This window comes from Megalopta genalis, chromosome 10, assembly GCF_051020955.1.
Source record: "Megalopta genalis isolate 19385.01 chromosome 10, iyMegGena1_principal, whole genome shotgun sequence".
In the NCBI taxonomy this organism is placed as follows: Eukaryota; Metazoa; Arthropoda; class Insecta; order Hymenoptera; family Halictidae; genus Megalopta; species Megalopta genalis.
In genome coordinates this window covers 9,365,642-9,389,558 of record NC_135022.1, presented here as the reverse complement: position 1 = coordinate 9,389,558, position 23,917 = coordinate 9,365,642, and the positions used below count along the sequence as shown (strand labels likewise).

Genomic DNA, 23,917 nt, shown 5'->3' with positions numbered 1-23,917 from the left:
AGGCACAAAAGGTACGAGCCCGAAAATTCGAACGAAATGAAAGCCGAGTTGTGATCTACGCGAGTATTTAATTCGAAGTGTAAAAATGTTAATAGGATTTAGAAAAGTATTCATTTCGTGTACAGAAATATAAATGCGAACGATCTGCGAAAGGATTTATTAAAAGATAAATTTGATCTGATAAAGGATTAATTTCTAAGCCTCGATTATTCGGGCTAAGTACAGGGTGTCCCAAAAATGTCTCGCAATCCGGAAGTGGCGGGTTCCTTGGATCATTTGAAGCAACTTCTTCCTTTACAAAAATGTTCTCCGAGGCACCGTTAACGAGTTATCAACGAAAAACCAGTGACCAATAAGAATCGAGGACGGCTGACGCGAGGCGGCCCAGCTAACCGGCGCGCGAAGCCCGGTTCCGTTCATTGGCTCGGTCGCCTCGCGCCAGCCGAGCTCGCCTCTCATTGGTCACTGTATTTCGTTGATAACTCGTTAACGGTGCCTCGGTGAAAATTTTTGTAAAGGAAAAAGTTGCTTCGAACGACCCGAGGAACCCGTCACTTTCGGATTGCGAGACATTTTTGGGACATCCTGTAGAATGCGACGTTAATGTTCGTATAATAGAACAGCGATTAAATTAAAATGCCAGATTAAATTTGTGTCGACATATGTATACATAGAGTAAGCCATTTTGCATGTAAGTAATATCGACATAATAATATAATAATATAATATATAATAATAATAATATATTATATAATAATATATTATATATATAATAATATAATATAATAATATCGACATAACCTTATTTTTATAGTTGCCGATAGTCAACAACTATAAAAACGAGACGCGAGAATCGAATAATCGTATCTCCTCTTTCCAAATTGTCTATTTTCGTTTACGAGCCGAAGGACAATTGGGTCAGAGTTTACTGTATCGAATTTCGCCGAGGTTAAGATACACGAATAATCGAGAACTTGTTTAACGACGAGAGCGGTGCGTTAATCGCGGGACACCCTGTACACTGCTTATCGTTGCACATTGTTGCGGCTGCAGAGAAGTCGGTGAACGGGGTGTATGTCGGTCAAAGTTGGCATCGATCAATGTTGGTCGGCGAACGCTGCTGGTGTCGGTCAAACTTGCTTTCGCGACTTCGTGTCGCGTCGCGTCCCGTCGGCAAGAACACGAACGGAAGCTCGGCGTCCCGACGATTCGAACAGAGCGCGCACGTGGTTACGGCGCTACGTTCTGGACGCGTGTCGTTGTACAGTAATTGTCTCTCTAATTGACGCTCGGATTGTCCACTAAAATGGACAATTTGGAAAGAGGAGATACGATTATTCGGTTTATTTTTATAGTTATAAATTGTCAATAATTATAAAAACGAACCGGAAGGTTCGAATAATCGTATCTCCACTTCCTTAATTATCGTCAAGAGCGTCAGTAAGAGAGACATTACTGTACAGACGCATTGACATTTTGGAATTCTTTTAGTCATTTTATCAGTTTGAAATGCAACTACTCGATGCTAGCATAAATGCATAAAATCCGCACTCTACTTATGTATTTAGCACGTTCGCTGGCAGCGTCGCGTATGTGCGATCACGACCACGATTTTTGCACATCACGTAAAGAACGTCGAACGAATTTTGTGAATATAATTATTGGAAATTGTAGCCAACACAGCACGATGTTTCGAGAGTTCGTAGCTTCTCTTCGACGTTTCACATTTTTCTCACATATTTTATAATACGATACAAATATATCTCCAGGGTGTCCCAAAAATGTCTCGCGATCCGAAAGTGGCGGGTTCCTCGGGTCGTACGAAGCAACTTTTTCCTTTACAAAAATGTTCTCCGGGACACCGTTAACGAGTTATCAACGGAAAAACAGTGACCAATGAGAGGCGAGCTCGGCTGGCGCGTGGCGACCGAGCCAACGAGCGGAACCGGGCTTCGCGCGCTGGTTGGCTGGGCCGCCTCGCGTCAGCCGTACTCGATTCTTATTGGTCACTGGTTTTTCGTTGATAACTCGTTAACGGTGCCTCGGAGAACATTTTTGTAAAGGAAGAAGTTGCTTCGAACGATCCGAGGAACCCGCCGTTTCCGGATTGCGAGACATTTTTGGGACACCCTGTATGATAAAATGCATTTTATGCGTATGAAATACGCCAGCGAGGACTGTGAGCGATTAAGATACACATTGGAATAATATTCTCAAATTACACTTACTTGGCCGAAATGCGCGCCCGGTCCTTGCGCGCACGGAGGTATCGCAGCCTCTTGGAAGAAAATACTGAGAGCCGTCTGGAAACAATCAGAAAGACGGGGATGAAATTACGTGCAACGTACATTTATACAGGGTGTCTCATAATTACGTGTTAACACCCGGAAAGGAGTGACTCCCGAGGTCATTTGAAGTCACGATGAGATCATTGTTATAAAACAATATGCGTTAGTTTACCGTTAAATGGTCAGTGTGTCACACCCGTGAAACGATACGCGAGAAATTATGCGATTTTTCTTTTTCTGTGCGATATTGTAAAATATTTTTTCGGTAGCCACTGCGGTCGGAACAGCGACGGTGTTCCAGCTTCGGATATTTCATATCGAAGTTGGTGCAAAGCGCGTAATCCATCTGTAAAAGGAGTCTCGGGAGGGGGGGGGGGGGGTGTAGCGAGCGGCACCGCGGTCGAACCTGCAATTTCTACCAACAAAATGCCGAACCGTGCGGCATGTCCGCACAATATTAAATATTTCAACAGCGTGTTAAGAAAGACACTAAAGCCCCTACGTGCGTTAACGTTCTGTTACGGTCCGACACGCAATCGACCAAGTAATACGGTATACATACATATGTATGCAACGCTCGGCAATGTACCGTTTACACTGCCCAAGAGTCTCGACCATTTCCAACAGGTATACACGCCGTCGTTCGGTCAGCATGTATTATCGCCGAATTACGAATGTTCCTGCGGCTACGGTAATGTCTCCCTAATTGACGCTCGGATTGTCCTCAAAAATGGACAATTTTTTTAGTTACCAATTATATTATATAGTACAATTATATATATAGTTACCAATTGTCAACGATTATACAAACATAGTGCAAAGCAGGAATAATCGTATCTCCTGTTCCCAAATTGTCCATTTCAGTGGACAATCCGAGCGTCAGTAAGGGAGACATTACTGTACTATACTACCTACTAGCAACTCTGGCACATTTTTGGATCAAAGCGCCTGAGATAAAGCAAGTCTTATTTTGAGCGGGAAAGATTACGCGTCCTTGTAAAAGCCTTTGATTTTATTCATTTTATGTTGCTAAGTGTAAAAAAAACATAGCATCTTCGGTGTAATCATGCTAAAAACATTGGGCTCCGCAGAGCAGAGCCTTTGGATTTACGGAACAAACGACGGATGTCTCCGTAGCGGAGCCAACGGAGCGCCAATGGTTGAATACCGACCACCCAATTTTTTTTCCCGTAAACGCCGTAAAGTCCGTATAGTATAATTATACGGCGCAACAAACCGCAACGATAAATATCTCGGCGACGGTCTCCGGCGCAAGAGAGTCAGTCACGCACGTTTACACACCCGGCTACTCGTGGAAAGCTTCCACGCAACATAATCGCGATAGCGTTTTTTATCGTCTGATCAAATAATTCGATTGTTTGTTATCTCCGTCGGGGTTTATTGACGCGAATAGAGTTAACATTAACATAACGCGCGGCCGGGGAACCTTCGCGACACCCGAGCTTCTCGACAAATATGGACGTGCGTGCGCGCGTTATCGTCGCCGTTTGCACGACGATAGCGCGAAAGTCGCCGGCAGAGACCACCTTCCGTGTTTTCTGTTCGAACACTTTAGAACGTACTACGCGCAGACTTTCCTTTTTTCCCTGCTCTTTGTCCTTCGGTTTGCGCGATATCGATATACAGGGTGTCCCAAAATTATGGTTTTCCCGGAAAATGAGGGATTCCTGAGATCATTCGAAGTAACTTTTTCCTTAGCGAAATTGCGATCCGCGGCTCTATTTACGAGTTATCAACGAAAAACAGCGACCAATGAGAGGCGAGCGCGGCGGCCGAGCCAACCAGCGCACGGAGCTCGGTTCCTCTCATTGGTCGCCCGGTCGCCTAGCGCCAGCCGAGCTCGCCTCTCATTGGCCGCTGTTTTTCGTTGATAACTCGCAAACGAAGCCGCGGATCGCATTTTCGCCAAGGAGAAAGTTACTTCGAATGACCTCAGTAATCCCCTACTTTCGGATTGCGAGACATTTTTGGGACACCCTATATTTAATATATTTACTATTATCTACTTATCGCAAGCATTGTTCCTTGACGCGAAATCCGACGAGTTTACCGTCGGATTTCACCATTTTTCCGGGTGCTAACATAATCATGGGTCACTCTGTATGTTTCAAATTCAAGTCTTACATGCGTGGATGAAATTCTTGTTGCATTTTTTATCTTTTATTCGATGCGATAGTGAACGAATTAAACAATTTGGATTATTCGAATAATTTCAAAGAAAACCGATCCGACGCGCATTATCGATTATAAAATAATAATTCGATCCTCGACGTTGCCACGTTTTGCCGTCGAGAGGGAAACCGAGGACTGTCTCCGTTCCGGCTACGGCTCTCTTGTAGGGTTTTTTTTTCAAAGCGTCCGCACGCTCGACGTTCCCGATCCTTCGAGGAAAGCAAACTTCGGTGACTCATCTCTTGCGACGGTAAACACAAGGCGACGATGACCTTCGAAAACGTATCACTGTTTACATATTTAAAGCGTATTGCGGAGCGACCGATTGCTGTTATTTTTCGCACGCTTTCGCATAATTAATTTTATATTTATGGAACAGGTAGTATTCGATTTTTTTTTATTCAAGAACAAACAGTATAAATGAATGCGAAAATTGAATACATCTTCGTCGACGAATATAAAGTCAATTTATGCCCGAAACGAACCGAAAGCACGGGAATCGGCGAGCCCACGGTAACCGGCTCCGCTACCCTATCGCCTTTACAGTTTCTATCTTCCGGTTTTTTCGTATCGGGCGCGACGAAAGGGTAGTCGGAAACTCGATTGTAGTTCGGGAGGAACGTTAGAGACTGTCGGCGGGGTACAGTAATGTCTCCCTAACAGACGCTCAGATTGTGCACGAAATTGGACAATTTGGGAAGAGAAGATACGATTATTCGAGCCTCGCGGCTCGTTTTTATAATTGTGTAATACAATTTATAATTATAAAAATAAACCGCGAGGCTCGCGAATAATCGTATCTCCTCTTCCCAAATTGTCCATTTTTGTGCGCAATCTGGGCGTCAATTAGAGAGGCATTACTATACTCGAGAAATGCGTGGACCGCTAAGGGTTGACGTTGTAATTGATTGAAAGAATTTCCAATTGTCAACGTATCGTTTTTTGATCTATCAAAAAATGATTCAAAAGTATACGAATTTTGTTATTTGATTTCTATTGGTTGCAATAGAATAAACAATCTTTATATCGAGCATGAAGATCCGCTGTTCAATAACATCTGTTTACCGTTCGAGATATGTTACAACTGTATTACAGATTGCGTTTCGACGAGTATCGCAGAAGCGTATTAGAAAATACGCTTCCTCCTAATCGGTTTCTTTTTCATTAGCCGTTGCAAACAAGTTACGATAAACAGGTGTTACCGCGATTGCTTCGAAGAGCGTACATTAATATTTGATCGGCGTAATGAACGGCGATTAAGCGACAATTATCGTTTTACAAGAACAATTTGAATTCGACCTTTTCAGCTGCGACGGTAAATAAAAGTTCACGTTTATTTCTGTTTCAATACGCGCGCGCGGAATGATCGCGAACGTGTAAACAAACTCTATTTCCTGACCTTTGAAGTTACACTCTAATAGGTATCCGTTTATTGATTTTCCTCCGCGCGGCGCGCCGGTCGCCGCTAAGAATTCGCGCGCTCTAAGAATGTATGTATGTACATAATCCGTTCGATACGAAGAATTTACACGATTATCGTGGAATTATATCGTTTATAATATATTTCTATGATATATGTATATTATATATCTATATAATATATATAATATATTATATATATTTATTTTATATTTTTATATTTATTATATATATTATTATATATATTATATTATCTATTATATAATATATCCAAAGATTGGACGGACACTGAGGAACGTGGAAAAAATGCAAAGAGAGATACGTAACGGCGATACATAATATGCACATAATATGTAAAACGTATACATAATATGCAAAAAATGCAGAAATGCACACAATGGCGCTACATAATACGGTATTTATTACCGAAACAGCAAAATCTAAAAATAACAGCGAGTCCTCGCGAGTTTCTTAGTCCTGCTGTCCGAAAGCCAAAAACAACGTTATGCCCTCTATAACATCAGAGGCCTCTAACAACAAGCCTCATGGGTTTACCAATAATAAAAAAAAAACAGAAAGAGTATTGTCTATATCGACAGCATGAAATAGAAACTAAATTTTTTTAGTTTCGATTATTTATAACCTAATATATATTTAGGTTATTTAACCTATATATATTTAGGTTATTTAACCTATATATATTTAGGTTATTTATTTATAGGATATATATAACCTATATATATTAATTTAGGTTATTTATTAATAGGTTATTTACAAAGATATAAATTTAATAGATTGAAAACAATAAACCGACGGTCTCAGATTCTTCCGATCTTCTTGCTATTTTAAATTGCAGAAAAACCACGATCTAGCGACAAGAGATTACGCAATCGATCGGTGGAAACGATACGAGCATTTACGAAGATAAATAAGATATTCGTATCTGTCAAATAAAGCGGGTTTTCGAGTCGGAACGATCTTTGTCCCATTTTTCGAAGGAATCGAGCGCGCCCGTGTGGGTCGCGTTACCGGCACGTTCGTAAACAACACGGGAACGTTTTATCTGCGGGGACACGCGAAATCGCTGCTTCTGTATAAATACGCGTGCCAATTGATCGCGCCGATACGGTCGTTTGTACACAAAGGGGACCGGTGTGAGCGGAACGCGAAGCGAAAGATTCGACTTGGCTTCGACTTCGGTGTGCCCCACGTGTGGGGCCATGCATAACGCGAAATCTACGACCGATTATAAAACATAACGGTGGATCTGTACAATAATGTCTCTCTAATTGACGCCCGGATCGACCACAAAAATGGACAATTTGGGAAGAGGAGACACGATTATTCGAGCCTCGCGGTTCATTTTTATAGTTATAAATTGCCCACAATTATCAAAACGAGCTGCAGTACAGTAATGTCTCCCTAACTGACGCTTAGATTGTGCAGAAAAATGGACAATTTGGGAACAGGAGATACCGATTATTCCGGCTTCGCACTATGTTTTTGTAATCGTTGACAATCTGTAACTATCAAAAACGAGTCTCAAGGCTCGAATTCGCAAGGCTTACATCAAGAAATTGATTTAGATTTGAGAAATTTTTATGAACAATCTGAGGCGTCAATTAGGGAGACATTACTGTGTTTACACTAGTGACGCTGATAGCGAACATATTAATTGTATCATATCAATTAGGTAGTAGATCGACGAAGGAATTCCAGAAATTATGAGAACGTCCCGCTAGATCCGGTGCGAAGCATCGTACATCGAAGATATACACATATCTAATTACACAGCAGTGTCGCGAAGGCTGTAAGATAGGTCCCGAGACGAGACGAGGGAAATAAGAGCATTGTTATCGTTATCGTTGCTCCGGATCATCGAGCCATGCCATTTAATCGGGGCTCCTTTTGAAAGAGAGCCACCCCCCCCCCCCCACCGGCTAGAGGCAGAACGGCAGATTACGACGATCCGTTGCGGTGACATCTGGCAAAGTCCATCCGTTCTGTTTCTGTCGTCACCGTCAGTGTCGTCTCTCATCGTTGACAAACCCGCGCGTCTTTCTGGGCGGCACGGCGCGGCCCCTCTGGACCTCGATAAAACGATCAGCGCGGCACGGTCTCGTTTTTCGGCCAAAAACTCGACGAAAGCTCGACATAACCTCTTCGCTGCCGGCAGCAGTTTCGCGAACGCTCGCGTCCGTCGTCTTTTATTCGGCGGGGTTCATTCTCGCCGCGCACACGCGTCGACCCCTGCGTGCTCCCGTGAAAATGAAGCACGCGCGGTGCGCATGCGCCGAGCGACTCTCCTGCTCGACGCCAGCTTATTAGACACCGGGGGCGTTATTGTTGCAAAGGAGCGTGTGGAACGCGCAGAGTTGAGACACAATTTCAGGTTCGCCGGCAGCAGTTTCGCCGAACGCTCGTCCATCGTCTTTTATTCGGGGATCATAATCGCTGTACACCCACGCGTCGATCCTACAGCGCTGTCGTGAAAATGAAGCACGCGCGGCTCGCGCATGCGCCGATCGACTCCCGGACGAATCGCAGAGATTTCAAAGTCTCTCTGTCAGCGTATTAGACGCCGGACGTTATTGTCGCGAAGGAGCGTGAGACAAGAGCAGAGCTGAGACAATTTCAGGCTCGCCGGCGCTGAAAGTAAGCGGAGTTGTTATTAGCTCTCGCGTTGTCGTCACGTTTTACACAGTGATTCAGTGATTCTTGCCGCTCATTGCCGACAGAGTTACGGCCCGGCTGGCAAGAATTTATTGGAACTACATACATACATACGTACGTGTATACACGTTCGCGCGCGGAACGTACAGTCATGTTGGCGACAAAACGGCATGCAACATGGGTGGGCACCGTGCCATTCTCTTTTTATTCTCGAGCCACGGGTCGAACCGAAGAATTTTGTTTACAAACACTGTTAACGAAACTATTAAGTTGTCGCTCGCGCGCGCGCGCGCACTCGCCCGCCGAATCGTACGATCGCTTTCGAATATTTCTGGCGAGAGAGATGCGATCGAGATTATCGTTTCCAAGGATTGTTTCCACGTTCCGAGACGAGATCCGCAAGATACGCGAAACTCTTTTTTTACACGACGATCGGATATTCGTGTTCGATATCCATCTTTCTTTCTTCTTTTTCTTCTTTTTTTAATTTATCTCGATCTCGGTGTACCGAAAAAGAAATTCCGTAACATTTCGCGCCACGGAAACAGTTTTCCAGCTCCGTCGGAAATCGTGATTATTAACCCTTTGCACTCGAAGCTATTTTTTCTGTAAATATAAAATCATTATTCTCGCTTATAATATTTTTATTTTATACAGGGTGTCCTAAAAATGTCTCGCAATCCGAAAGCGGCGGGTTCCTCGGGTCGTTCGAAGCAACTTTTTCCTTTACAAAAATGTTCTCCGAGGCACCGTTAACGAGTTATCAACGAAAAACAGTGACCAATGAGAGGCGAGCTCGGCTGACGCGAGGCGACCGAGCCAACGAGCGGAGCCGGGCGTCGCGCGCTGGTTGGCTGGGCCACCTCACGTCAGCCGTACTCGATTCTTATTGGTCACTGGTTTTTCGTTAATAACTCGTTAACGGTGCCTCGGAGAACATTTTTGTAAAGGAAGAAGCTGCTTAAAATGCATTTTATGCGTATGAAATTGCCTCTTGGGACTCGCGTGACTGTTACGCTCTTAACAATTTTTTAAATCTAACCTTTATTAATGTGAAAATTATCTTAGAACGTGATGTGACAAATTTTAGCGGTGCCTCTGAGTCATCATGCTCGAGTGCAAAGGGTTAAGATAAATCCCGTAGTGATCGAAGAATCGATGGAACGAAGATGAAACGAAAAATTGTTGCTACGGGTCACCTGTGCACAATAAATAGAAATACCGACTAATGAACAGACGCGTTACGCAAGACGAGTATTTAGTTACACGGGAGCTTTAATTTTTCACTTTATCCGTGTTTTTCAGAAGCGGGCATCACGATTTTTTAATGGAAAATAATCGCGGCGACGTGAAATCTCTCGATTTCGATATGAATTTGAATGTTCAATAAATTTTAATATTTTAAACGAATACCAATGTTGAACGAATTTCAACGTCAAACGAATTTTCATTGTTAATCGAATTGAAAATATTTTCCAATTCTACCTGCAAAACGGTGCACGCGCGTGTTCCCGCCTGCCGGCACAGCGAACAAACTCAATTAAAAGTTCCCGCCCACGCGTGTTTGTTGTCTTCTCTCTCTCTCGCGCGCGCGCTCTCTCTCTCGCTTTGTCTCTCTCGCGCTCTCTCTCTCTCTCTCTCTCGCTCTGTCTCTCGCGCGCTCTCTCTCTCGCTCTGTCTTTCGCGCTCTCTCTCTCTCGCTCTCTCTCTCTGGATAATGAAAGCAAGTGTCCGAAATAAAATGGGACGAGGACGTCAATAGAAATATGTACGTACGTACGTATGTATTTACATTAAGCGTGGGCTGCGCGCGGAAAGTTCTCAAGCGTAGATCTATTTCAGGCTCTCCTGATTCGAACGTTATTGTGTTCCTAGCGCGTACTCTTTACGACCATAACGCAAACAAGCGAGTTTATGGAATATCGCGGCGGCTTTTCTATTCGAACCGAACGAGTGCCGTTGATACACCATTGGAATCGAATACACGAAACCGATCGTTTCTGCCGACATTTTGCTGCAATAAGTTTTATCGTCTTTTTAATAATAATTTACCTTAAGAACTTGTCACACCGTGTATCGATCCGAATAAGATTATTACAGTTTCCGAAGACCGTTCGGAAACAAAAATCTTAACCTTCGCGGGCGGGCGCTCGATTTTTGCCGAATTATCGGAGAACGGTCGTCGGCGGACGAAGCTTTAAGAAACGGAATTGGTTATTTCGAGCGCGCGGCCAGAGAGATGGATCGACGCGTCCCGAGCAAACGGGGTTCGATTCGGCGCGAGATAAAGTTTGATTCGATCGAACATGTTTTTCTACGTTCGCGCGATAAAGAGAGTTTACGGCCTGTTCCAATTTCTAGGATCGACCTGCACGGTACAGAAACTCGAGATCGTGATGCGATCTCGATAAAAATATGCGCCGCGCCGTTGTGCCGTTCGACCTGAAACGTTTCGAGCACCCGCGCACCCTTTATCGAGCCAAGTATTGAGACACGAGACAAGGCGCAACCGTTTCACCGCGTCGCTGCGAGGCCTCCTCTCTACCACGTGTACACCGTGTACGTACACTCGTACACGAAAGTATTCGAACGCTTACGTTTCTAACATACAATTGATAAACTATATGTGTTACACCGAAGCATTCGATATGATATGACACGTACAGTAATGACTCCCTTACTGACGCTCAGATTGTCCACTGAAGTGGACAATTTGGGAAGAACAGATACGATTCGCGGCTCGTTTTTATAACTGTGGACACTTTATAGCTATAAAAATAAACCGCGAGGCTCGAATAATCGTGACTCCTCTCTCCAAATTGTCCATTTTGGTTTTGCGAGCCGATGGAAAATTGGAGAGAATTTACCGTGGACGTTCGTTGATGCGAATGCCTCGGCGAATGTCGGAAGATGCGCGATATCTACTTAGAATTATTGTTCGACAATTTCTATACAGTTACTTTAACCATTTGCGCTCGAGCGGCGACCCCGAGGCACCGCTAAACAATGTTTATATCGCGTTCCAAAATAATTCTTGCATCGAGAAAATTTAGATTTGAAAAATTGTTAAAAGTATAAACCGTTGTACGAGTCGCGAGACTCGATTTCGCAAGCATAAAATGCGCTCTGTCGTATAAAATAGAGACGGCGTAGGTCGGAAAAATCATTTTAGATTTACAGTTAAAACGGTTTCGAGCGCAAAGGGTCGATTCGATTCGTTGTAAGATTTTGTTGTTGGGATAACTCGACGCGACGCGTCGTCTTTGCGAAGCGGTCTCGCAGAATTGCATACTTGAATTAAATAAGTTATTTATTTCTCAAATTATTCAATTATTTACTTATTCGATTGCAAATAATTTATCGATAATTATTCTACAAAGTACAGTAATGTCTCCCTTACTGACGCTCAGATTGTCGACTAAAATGTACAATTTAGGACAGTTTATAACTATAAACATAAACCGCAAGGCTCTTCCCAAATTGTCCATTCTTATAATCAATCCGGGCGTCAATTAGAGAGACATTACTGTAATTGTAACCATCGCCGGATACCGATGGCCTTCGAGGTGCCAGTTCCGATCGCGCAAATTAACCACAGATAGCGAACGCGTTCGGAGATAACAATGGTACCGTCTTCGCAGTGTTTGCAGAAAGGGTGTTCTTTTTTTTATCAGCAAATTCGCGAGCGGTTCGCTAAGCGTAAAGATCAAGGCTACCTCAGGAACGATGGCTACGAGGTCGATAGAGTGCAACGTATTCCACGAGAATAGCGCAGATGTATGTCATCGGAGATTCTTGCGAGAAATAATGGTTTGAACGGAAACTCTCGGCAATCCGGCGGACAAGCTCGTATTACCAAGCATCACTCGAACCACCGCGATATTGATTACTCCGGTTCGACTTTTTAGTCCGTTTATTTTTAGCGTTTCATATCGCGCGAACAAGGAACAGGTGCCAAATAGTCTTTCTTTTTTTTTTCGTTTCGTTTCGTTTCGTTCGTGGTTGTTGGTCAATTATTAAACGCTCTCGCGTTTAAAAGAGAGAGAAAGAGACAGAAAGAGAAAGTTTTCGGTAAGGTTCTCTTCGACTCTGCAATTTTCCTAACGAAGTTTTTCCATTTATTCTTAAATACCGGCGACTCTATCAACTCGCGCCGTGTTCGAACCCGTCCCTATTAACCCTTTGCACTCGAACGGCGACTCCAAGGCACCGCTAAAATTTGTTATATCACGTTCTGAGGTAATTTTCACATCGACAAAAAAGCTTACATATTTTTAAAAAAATTGTTAAAAGTGCAACCGTTTTGTAAGTCACGAGACTCAATTTCGCCCGCACAAAATGCACCTTTTGTCGTATAAAATGAAGGTACAACAATAAGTCGGAGAAATTATTTTAAATTTACAGCTAAAATAGCTTCGAGCGCAAAGGGTTAATCGCGTAGAAAGGTGTACGGAAAGGACGGCGACGAGAGGAGAGTGGAGGGAGGCAAATAGAAAGAGAGAAAGAGAAACTGGAAAGGTACCAGGGTAACGTAACAGACCCGCCAGTAGTCATTAGAGCCCATGTCGTAATCTGTTGTTAAACGTATTAGCAGTCGGCCGGAGAAAGTTTTCAAACTAGACTCGGCGAACCAGCTGAATTCTCTCTTTCTTTCCTCCCTTGTTCCGCCGCGTTTCTCCCCGGACAACGCGGCATTGCCGCAACAGATTATCATTTTGCTTGTACGTCTTCGACGTACGAATTTGTTAACTAACGCTAACGTGTACTAACGTCTGCACCCTCCGAAAATTTTCTAACATTTTCTAACGTCATGTATTATTTACGAAAGGGATCCTATATTAATAATAATTAATCCCTATACTAACCCTTTAACCCTTTCAGCTTTTAGGCACGACGCGCCACTATAGTGGCTTGCTCTCGTTTGAACCAAATAATCGTCTTCATATGCATTGTTTCATACTTCTTTTGTCTTCACATCAATTTACAACAGTCTACAGGGTGTCCCAAAAATGTCTCGCAATCCGGAAATGGCGGGTTCCTCGGATCATTTGAAGCAACTTCTTCCTTCACAAAAATGTTCTCCGAGGCACCGTTAACGAGTTATCAACGAAAAACAGTGACCAATAAGAATCGAGTACGGCTGGCGCGAGGCGGCCCAGCCAACCAGCGCGCGAAGCCCGGTTCCGCTGATTGGCTCGGTCGCCTCACGCCAGCCGAGCTCGCCTCTCATTGGTCACTGTTTTTCGTTGATAACTCGTTAACGGTGCCTCGGAGAACATTTTTGTAAAGGAAAAAGTTGCTTCGAATGGCCCGAGGAACCCGCGACTTTCGGATTGCGAGACATTTTTGGGGCACCCTGTATATACAGACAGAATATACAGTATCAGACTCTGCCGTCCAGAGAAATAGCCTCGCGCAGAATTCAGCCGTACCTAAAAGGTTAACCCTTATTCCTTATATTAACCCTTTGTATTCGAGCGGTGACTCCGAGGCACCGCTAAAATTCTTACGTCACGTTCCAAGATAATTTTTATATCATCGAAGTTTAGATATAAAAAAAATTGTTAAAAGTGTAATTGTTGTACGAGTCACCGCAACACACAATTTCATACGCATAAAATGCACTTTGTTATTGTAAAATGGAAATACCGTGAGTCAGAAAAATTATTTTAAGTTCACGGTCGAAATAGCTTCGAGTGCAAAGGGTTAATATTTTTGCCAAAGAACGACACCACGCGCGTTCCAGGATGTTTGATTCAACGGTATTTTTACCGAATGAGTCGGAAGACACCGTTTCGATTTAAAATGATTTTTCAATGATTTAATTGAATCGCTCTTGCTACGGTTATGAAACGAATTTGGTAAAAACCTGTACATACATCGGACAAAAAATAAGTCCAACTACTATAATAATTTCATTTGGGACGCAACGCAATAATTGATAATCCTATTAACAGGCTCAAGTGCCGAGTACATTATTTTCAACAATCTTTTTCATTCGGAACGGCCGTTTGGTAGCTTCAAAAATGTCCGTTAATTACAATTACCTTTTAAAACGCGCTTAAAAGTATGGCAGCATTTTCTGGAAAAAGTACGTTCTTTGAAGGAAAAATCCCCCTTTGTTTCTTTGCGACTAAATACCGTGAAATGGATTAAAAAACGAAAACAAGAGCTCCGCGCAGTTTTATAAAAAAAAAGCTGCATGGAAAATTTAAAGTTAATTAGTCGGTGGCTGCGGGAGTTCTCGGGATCTCCCCGTAAAGAGAAAAGTGGTTTGTAGAAAAACTCTTGTAAAATGTTCGTTCCGCAAGAAAAGTCTCTTCAGCGGAGAAATGTTCGTTTCAACGAGATCTCGTTGGATTTAGAAAAGATTATCACAGTCTTGTAAACAGATGCGCGTTATTTACGGAAACAGGAAAACTGTGTTTCCTCCTGGGTCGAATGTTGCGAAAAGCTATCTTCTAAAAGAAAAAAAAGAAAAATGCTAAATGATCTTTGATCTATGACGATCTAACGATTTCGTGCAATTGACTCATCGGATTCGTTGACTTCGAATATTACTCGCGTGTTACACTAGCATCCAGAAATAACTGAAAACAGAATCGAAAGCAAATTTATACCGTGCTAAACAGCATTTGGATTTCGCATTTAACGCAGCGAAAGTGTACAGTAATGTCTCCCCAATTGTCGCACGGATTGTCCACAAAAATCGGCAATTTGGAAAGAAGAGAAACGATTATACGAGCCTTGCGCTTCGTTTTTATAATTGTTGACATTACTGTACAGTTCCATAAGAATATACCGAACGCGACGTTAACATTGATTTCGCTCGGCGGTTATTATCGTCGCAACGGTCTCGTAAAAATAACCGCAGTATCGCGGCTCGAAAGAGGAAACATGCGTGTTTTCTTTTTAATCGGAAGCATAATATTGTTTTCAAGAATATTCAATGAGCTTCGGCATCGCCGCCGTCGTCGTCGCCGCTCGTTTCTTAATTATGTTTACGCTGAATGGTGGACGTTCAACGTTACACGCCGTACTATCTGCGTACTATCTCAATTGAGAAACGATAGGCTATCGACTTTTATTATAGTTGCAAACCTTACGATAGTCTCGCGCTCGTATTCGTTTAGGCAACAATTTCGCGGATACGGCAATGTCTCCCTAACTGACGCTCAAATTGCGCAGAAAAATGCACAATTTCTGAAAGAGGAGACACGAATATTCGAGCCTCGCGGTTTATTTTTATAGCTAGAAAGTGTCCACAATTATAAAAACGAGCCGCGAGGCTCGAACAATCGTATCTCTTCTTCCCAAATTGTCCATTTTAGTGGACAATCCGAGCGTCGGTAAGGGAGACATTACCGTGCTCGTTCGAAGTGCAGCGGAGAGATTACAATGCAACGTTCGGCCGGTGCTGGTGTCGCAATCGCTCCACGAACACAACACACCGAGCAATCTAATCTCGTAACCTATCATCTAAGGAATTAATTATGAATTAACGCGTTCCCCGCCAGCAGGAACTTGGCGCGAGAACATATGTTACACACGCTGTACGGAGCAAACACTTCGGAACTCGATCGAAACGGGTAACCGATGGTAAACGGCGGCGTTTAGTTCGATATTGTAGGTCAGGTTGCGTAACGATCATAAATTAGAGCGCGGATCTCCGTGCGTTTGTGCGACAATCGGGAATTTGTAACGCGTGAGAAAGCTTTTTCTGTCGTGACAGAATTAAAAACAGCGATTATTCCAACAAAGTATTGGACCGTGTTAGTCAAGGTTGCCTGTTCGTTTACCAGATGAAAGTGTAAATCGTTCTTCGGACGTTTGTCGAGGTGCCGACAATTTGTTAAGTTGCATTTTTAATAAATGCCCAAGCAACGATCATTGACAAAAGTGTGTGCAGAGAAGCAAATAAGAACGGTTACCGAAATATTTGTTCGTATTTATTTATATATTTATATAAATTATATATATATTATATTATATATATTATATATATATATATTTTTATTATATAATATATATGTTATATATATATTATTTATAAATTATATAAATTATATTTATATTTATTTCGTAAATATTTGTTTGTATACGTTCGCGATACGAAATAAATAGAGCGAATAGTTTATCGTTCCGTACGAAACGTAAATAAAATTATTCGCGTTATGTTTGTCATGCGTGGAAAATTTACTGAAAATTTACTTATTAAATTATTTGTAGAATATTTGTACTCTACAAATATTTTAGAAAGTTGTTACCAATTTAGATGAATGCACAATAGTCTCCCCGATGTTAAATAATTTCCTTGTCTGAACGATGACGTCATAGGAACTCCATTAAAATTTATTTTATATGCCGAGGTGACCGGTGTTATTCGATACTAAATAGAGCCCCGGAAATAAACAACGCCGATAATTGGTTTCGTTGTATTGCAACTCGTGAATGGGTGTGTATTGTACACGATTGTTTATGCAAACGTTCGATCCCAGATATTATTACATAAGAACAAGGAACGAAAACGTTCGTTCTATCGAAACAAAAGCTTGATTGAAATTATTATTATCAACGCTCTCGCCGAGTTAAATATTTGCGAAGATACAAATATGTTATGTTTACAACGTTTGGAAGAAGAGAAGTAATAATTAATATTTGAATATTATATTATATAATATTATTATTATTTATAATTATATAATTATAATTATATTATTATTATTATATAATATTATATAATATTTCAATTAATATTAATTGAAAGTAATAATTCGCATCTTATTATGATCCGGATATACTTGACGCAGAAAGAGTTATTTTTCTCATTAAAAATGAACAAGCTCCGAAATTTCGTTGCTATCGCTTTCATTTAAATCCATTGTACCGCTCGAAGCGAGAACTTTGCGAAAGAAATGGGCGGCGATTAGCCGGCCACGGATAAGATACTAATTGCTGAAAGGCCACCGCAGGTTCTTGACCGCATTGTGTGTATGATGTGAAAGTATGAGAAACGTATATAAAACGTCGACGATTTCGGATAGCAGAGAGAAATTATCGAACCGAACCGGCGCGTTATTATTTCTCGGTTAACGCGTAAATTGGTTTCGCGGAGCTTAAAGCGCGAGTCGCATTAACCCGTGAAAGTTTGACACGAATAAGCGCGAATAATTTCGTTACGGATTTAAAAGTCATCCTACCCGTCTAACGGGTGCTCGGAAAACAACGAGCGCGCGCGGCCGATCGATGCTGCCTGCCGCTCGTTTTACGAGCGCCGCCTAAGATCCGAAGTGTTCAAACATACTGCGTAAACAAAGAAAATGAGGATATTAACTCTTTGCACTCGAGCGGTGACTCCGAGGCACCATTAAAATTGTTACTAATTATTATATTAATATTAGATTGTTATTAAAATTAATATTATTATTAATATTATATTATTATATTATATTATATTATTGTTACTAATTAAGGTAATTTTTATATTATAAAAGTCTAGACATCAAAAAATTGTTAAAAGTCTAACACTGTTGTACGACGAGTCGCAAGACTATAAATTTCATACGCATAAAATGCACTTTGTTATATAAAATGGAAATACCGGAAGTCGGAAAAATTAAATTACATTTACAATTAAAATGACTTCGAGTGCAAAGGGTTAAAAGATGCCTCGATAAACCCGTACACAAACGGGAAACAGTCGATTTAGTCAACAACTTTGTTAATGTAATTCGGTAATGTAACCGCACGATCCGCGAATTTTCTGTGAATAACGTATTGCCGTCTGTAAACAACGAATTCCGAGCTAAGTAAATATTCGAGAATTTTTTTAGAAACCCGTACTTTGTTTTAGTTTTCTAAACGTTTGCGATGGCCGTTGTTCCTTTTCATCTTTAAAACATACGCGAGGAAAAGAAATTGATTTGCGATTCACAGCCTAGACTTAACCTAGACTTACCCCAGCTATCGTGACGTTATGGTTCTACGTACGTGTTCTAACGACGCTTCGGCCACGGTCTTACGTAAACGCAGGTATCGACTAGAGCGAGCGCACACATTCGCGAAAGTTCACGCTTTTATTGTAAACATACACACCGGTGACTCATCAAAACAGGTACCGAGGAGGAGAACGCGCACAAACCTGACCAACGCGAAGATCATTGTCGCGAATGTGATCTGACACCACAGCTGCGCTAACAAGGAAAAAAAGAACTACGGTCGTCGATGTTTGTCCCACCGAGAGTGAATTTCGGATCGTAAATGTCGAGCACCCTGTATGTACATAGCAATACAAGGGTGTCCCAAAAATGTCTCGCGATCCGGAAGTGGTGGGTTCCTCGGGTCATTCGAAGCAACTTTTTCCTTTACAAAAATGTTCTCCGAGGCACCGTTAACGAATTATCAACGAAAAACAGTGACCACTGAGAGGCGAGCTCGGGTGGCGCGAGGCGATCGAGCCAATGAGCGGAACTGGGCTTCGCGCGCCGGTTGGCCGGGCCGCCTCGCGTCAGCCGTACTCGATTCTTATTGGTCACTGTTTATTCGTTAATAACTCGTTGACGGTGCCTCGGAGAACATTTTCGTAAAGGAAGAAGTTGCTTCAAACGATCCGAGGAACCCGCCATTTCCAGATTGCGAGACATTTTCGGGACACCCTGTAGAACGAACAGAGCAAGACGTAATATTCGAGGTAATATTTAAGCGACGACTAATACACAGAACAGCCGTTACCGTGCGTGAGAATACAAGTTTAATAAATCGAACCGGTTTTCGGAGGATTCGATCGTTGCGTGCGTTTCGAGTGTAAATACACGCGTTCGAATCTAGCCAGGCGCTTGTTTACATCGTGCGCGGTGTAACACGTATGTATACGCGGAATAGTCCGCGTTGCTCGTCCGTATTCGTCTCCGATGTTAATAAATAATCACGCGAGATTCTATTTCCTATCGGACCGATTGATTGCACTTTTATCCACGCACGCCAACGGTAGAAAAGGTTAGGTCGATTGTAACTCCATGGTGCATACATATACATGTACATCGAAGAGGCTAAATACGATGATCGCGTTTACATAAACTAAAGGAGGCCTTTAACGGTAATGATATCCCGTAAATCGATAGGAGAAACCCGGCACCGAAAAGATAATCATTGTTCGCGATCGGCGCACGCGATGTCAGCGTTGTTTCCATTGTTGATAGCCTGGGCGGCCGCGTTTATGCAGGTTACGTTCGACGAAAATCGAGCACGATACGTATAGCATTATTGCACGGCGCAACTTATTTGGACAGCGAGAATATTTACACGGCTGGGATCGCGGCGATTGTGCGTCTCGCGCGACGGTGTGTCTAAAAACGAAATCGCGGCTAACCAGAGTCACGAGTGCTTCAACGAAAACAAATGGGAAGTTGTGTGTGTGTGTTAATCCGAAAAAGCATCGCGCGATGCTGTACATAACCTTGACGAGAGAGAGATACCAGCGATCCCACTGGTCGCAACGAAATAACGAACAAAAAACCTCTTAGCAACATCGTATGATTTTTATGAATGGACTTGATCATCCTGTGGTGGTAGTAAATGTGCTCATTGACTGGCCGCGAGAACAGCCACGAATCGCGCGATTGTTACGAATCGATGGATCGCGGAACGAGGATGCGTCGCGCGCGGACCCGGCGAAACGAAACCGCCGCCGCAGTCTTTCGATTGATCGAACGCGGATAACGCAATGTTTTCCGTGTCGCGTACGTACGCAACAAACAGCACCTGGGACGGTCGGCCATTTTCGCTCGCTTTGTTTACGTAGCCGTGTATCGGAGCCGCGACGATCCTACGAATACGATGCAGTTCTGAATGTCCGGCAGGATAACGACGCGGAAAATGATTCTCCTACCTCGAACTGCCAGTGTGCTGCCTGCAGCAACTGTTTCGCTTGCTCTCTAGCACAACCTGCGGCCAACACGAACTGATTGATCATCACTTGCTCGCGAAGGGCGTCCATTTTTTCGTCTGGATTTTCGAGGAAACGGGGGAAAATACCGGAAGAAAACTGGACACGATCGAGGCACGAGCACCGGGGCACAGCGTTTCGTGTCACCGAGCTTCTACTTCGCCTCGGGGTTTCCGTTCAGACGCGAGCGCGGCTTACGAGCGGCGACCAGCCTCTTGTTTTCAAAACTAAACTCATCGCGGATCGCAGGCGGCTCGGCGGCGGCTGACGGGCATCGCGGGCGATCGCGGGTTGCGGAACGTGAGAGGCGAGGTGCCTGTGACGTCACTGCCAGCTATTCGCCAGCGAACGTGCCGCCTCCCCTGTGTTTGGGGACGTTCTACGCGCCGTGCCGACTCCCCGCTCCGATTGTTTATTTTCGTGCACAATAAACAATGCGACGTTTTGCAGATCAATGAACGGACCAACCGGGCTCCCCGTGCGCAGCTGGGCTGCTCGATTTTACGAACGGCGACCGGGTTCGCGAGCTGTGCGGTATAAAAGGCTTTCCCGCAAGTCCCGTTCGCCGCGAAGAGGTATTTTCACACAGAAATAGATAACACGATTTCGTATTTCGTTTACTGGGAATACCTATTAGGTCACCCACCTCTGTTCGAGAAACATCGTTTTCGTAATCTATTAGAGGCTGCGTTCGAGGTTCACAAGTTTGCAAGCCTGCAACGGTAGAATCCCCGGCTTCGCGGTAACGCGTTCACTGTCTTGCCGGTCGTAGGCAAAACGCTAAATAGGAGATACGTATCTATCGATTGCTGTGGGATCAAATAAATAATTGCGACGTTAACATCGTTAAATCGAATTACAGAAATAGTAAGATCAATTTATAGTATATAGTATTACGTAATAGTATAATATTATACATATTACAATATTACAATATTATACATATTACAATAGTATATTATATAATAGTATAATAGTATATTTCGCATGAATCGATTAACAGTTACGCGCAATATTAACATTTCTGTGAAATGTTAATAAAAGCGATGCCAATATTTTAAACTTTTCGAATGGAGTAAACTTTCAAATTTACGCATACCAATTCTTATTTGTTACTTTGTTAATTATTTTGAATGGTACGTAGTAGAAGTTCTAACGGAGGTAAAATTACGGTAGAGATATTTCTAATATCAATTGTTTTATTGTAATAGATCTGTCAGACATTAATGCTACTTTGTAAAATAATTTCCTATCAAAAAAACTATAGCAACGGCCTCTTATATGCCCATAACTGATCATGATCGTACATAGTATGAATCTTCTCGTACATATACTTAAAAAAATATAAGAGATTGTCGTATTGACCTCTGTATCTCTGGTCCGTTTCAGGTAATCCTTCTCTAACCGATCTTACAACAGAATTCTCCAAATCCGCGTAACCTTCTACGATGCCGAACGCACACGTGTGCAGTTCTACCAGAAATTGATGAATCGCTTCGATCGTAGCCAAATACCATCTTGGGCTCTTCTTTTGATGACGCCAGAACTGCGATATTCTTGATTTCAATATGACGCACTGTAAGTCTACAAAAATTTATATCGTTCGAGATCTCTCTGTTTCGTAGTATTCCAATTCCGATGCTATCAAAGGATATTATTAAGCGTACGTACAAAGAATGATAATATCGTCTACGATACCTCTAAATCTTTGGTCTTTGTAGATAGCTTTCGTCTGATGCCACGTGCTGTCGATGAAAACAGCTCTTTTCACAGGAAACGCATTCTTAATCCTGTTTATTATTATTTGATCACCTTGTTTAACCACGTCTTCGAAAAGCGATTCAATCGTTTTGCCAGTTTGGCTAGGAAAAATTAAGACAGTCTAAGGGATGATATTATACAGACCAAGTTATAAAATCTGAACAAGTTGTGCGATCAATTAAGTCAACATGTTTAGTTTACGTAATACAGTAGAACTTACCTCTTTCTTATCGATTATCTCCGGAAAGTCAGGGTATATAAAAATGTTAACATCTTCCGGAGCGAGTACAGCCGCATGAATCGCAGTGCTTTTCCCGTCAATTTCACGGGCGTGCTTAATGATGTCGATTTTAATCGGTAACTAAAACATGTATACAACCATATATACAATATATATATATATATATATTAATAATAATAATAATATATATATATGTATCGCTCTGTTTATACGATATAGTAAATATATACAAGTTACGATACCTTTACTTTTGGAAAATACTTCTCATTGATAACCGGCAAGCGGCACGAGTAACAAAAGAACTTTCGTGACTTGTAACAACGACTGCATATCTCTCTACCTTCTATCGAGTCTAATACGTGTGCATCGGTGATCGTTAAATGACGAAACGGTGCTCTATCTATTATACTTTGTTCTCTCTCCAACTTAGTCAGATCTCTGGCATAATCGTTTATCATATCCGATCTCGCCATATTTTTAATTACGCAGGAGTTTCTTAATTAACCGTACGTACAATATAATCCTACCTAATAACGCTTTACATACTACTATCAGGATAATCTGGAGAGCCGACAAGTTATTTTTATCGCACACATTATGAATCGTATGAAAATAGACTTTCCGATGTTTATTGTTCAATTCATCTATTTAAGAAATTATTATGTACTGTTTTCATTGATAAGAGAGCGCACAGACCAGGTACGGTATACATATCACCATAGACGAGGTATCCGAGCAGATCGACCACCATGCGAGGTGTCGTGTCGCCACCGACTTAAAAACTGTACAGACAATACGTGCGATGCGATTTTTCCGTCTCGGGGTCTGAATTGCCGACTCTGTAAAAAATATGTGCTACGACACCACAGACTATACCTCGTTTGCGATAATATTGGGTTGGCAACTAAGTTATAGTTATATTATTATAATTGTGATAATTATATTATAATATGTAAAATGTTATAATTGTTGAATTATTTTCTAATTTTACTTACGCAGTCTTAAGACCCATCCCTTGTTATACGTGTCTTATTTTATATCGAATGCTTCGGTTTAACGCATATATTTTATTAATTGAATGTTAGAAACGCGTAAGCGTTCGAATACTTTCGTGTACGAGTGTATCTCTATCTATTGGGTTGGCAACCAAGTAATTGCCGATTTCAGTTATAGATGTCTCTCACTCCCATTTTTATGATATCCGTGAATGTTATGTTATAAAATTATTATTATTATTATTATTATTATTATTATTATTATTATTATTATTATTATTATTATTATTATTATTATTATTATGTTATTTTTTATTATCCGTGAACGTTAGCAACTGGACAAATTGAATGCAGCGGTCAAGGGAAAGCGAGCAGAATTGGTCAATGGTAAAGGTGTCATTTT

At 42.0% G+C, this 23,917-nt stretch overlaps 2 protein-coding genes and 1 long non-coding RNA gene across 5 annotated transcripts in view; 1 reads left to right on the top strand and 2 right to left on the bottom strand.

Moving 5' to 3' along the window:
• LOC117222749 (UBA-like domain-containing protein 2) overlaps window positions 1-20,757 on the bottom strand; it is a 39,840-nt gene extending 19,083 nt beyond the window's left edge. Inside the window, exons 1-2 of one of the 2 annotated variants that reach the window (XM_033474638.2) lie at window positions 20,461-20,743; window positions 2,229-2,303 (exon numbers count right to left, since the gene is read on the bottom strand). In XM_033474638.2, coding sequence (XP_033330529.1) covers window positions 2,229-2,303; window positions 20,461-20,568 — 183 coding nt within the window. In that variant the 5' untranslated portion in view covers window positions 20,569-20,743. Of the gene's footprint in view, window positions 1-2,228; window positions 2,304-20,460 lie in introns of both variants that reach the window. The other variant, XM_033474639.2, reaches the window with a different exon arrangement.
• Window positions 20,758-20,953: 196 nt separating this feature from the next.
• Window positions 20,954-23,485, top strand: LOC143260185 (uncharacterized). 2 transcript variants are annotated; one of them, XR_013034320.1, is made up of 2 exons: window positions 20,954-21,092; window positions 21,907-23,485. It is a non-coding gene; the product is annotated as an uncharacterized LOC143260185 (long non-coding RNA). The 2 variants fall into 2 exon arrangements; XR_013034321.1 differs by lacking the exon at window positions 20,954-21,092 and adding an exon at window positions 21,099-21,384.
• Window positions 21,699-22,992, bottom strand: LOC117222748 (tRNA-uridine aminocarboxypropyltransferase 1). Its single transcript, XM_033474637.2, has 4 exons — window positions 22,762-22,992; window positions 22,499-22,639; window positions 22,216-22,399; window positions 21,699-22,101 (listed from the first exon to the last, which is right to left on the bottom strand). Exons 1-4 carry the CDS (start codon window positions 22,990-22,992, stop codon window positions 21,779-21,781), a joined length of 879 nt encoding a protein of 292 aa, XP_033330528.1. The 3' UTR covers window positions 21,699-21,778.
• Window positions 23,486-23,917: the final 432 nt, after the last annotated feature.

Bases quoted from the DNA above. Each gene is read 5' to 3' on its own strand.
- LOC117222748 (XM_033474637.2), bottom strand. From the start codon at position 22,992: ATGGCGAGATCGGATATGATAAACGATTATGCCAGAGATCTGACTAAG. The intron at 22,640-22,761 runs GTATCGTAACTT...TACATGTTTTAG, and splicing joins AGTATTTTCCAAAAGTAAAG to TTACCGATTAAAATCGACAT. The intron at 22,102-22,215 runs GTATCGTAGACG...AAATTTTTGTAG, and splicing joins CAAAGACCAAAGATTTAGAG to ACTTACAGTGCGTCATATTG.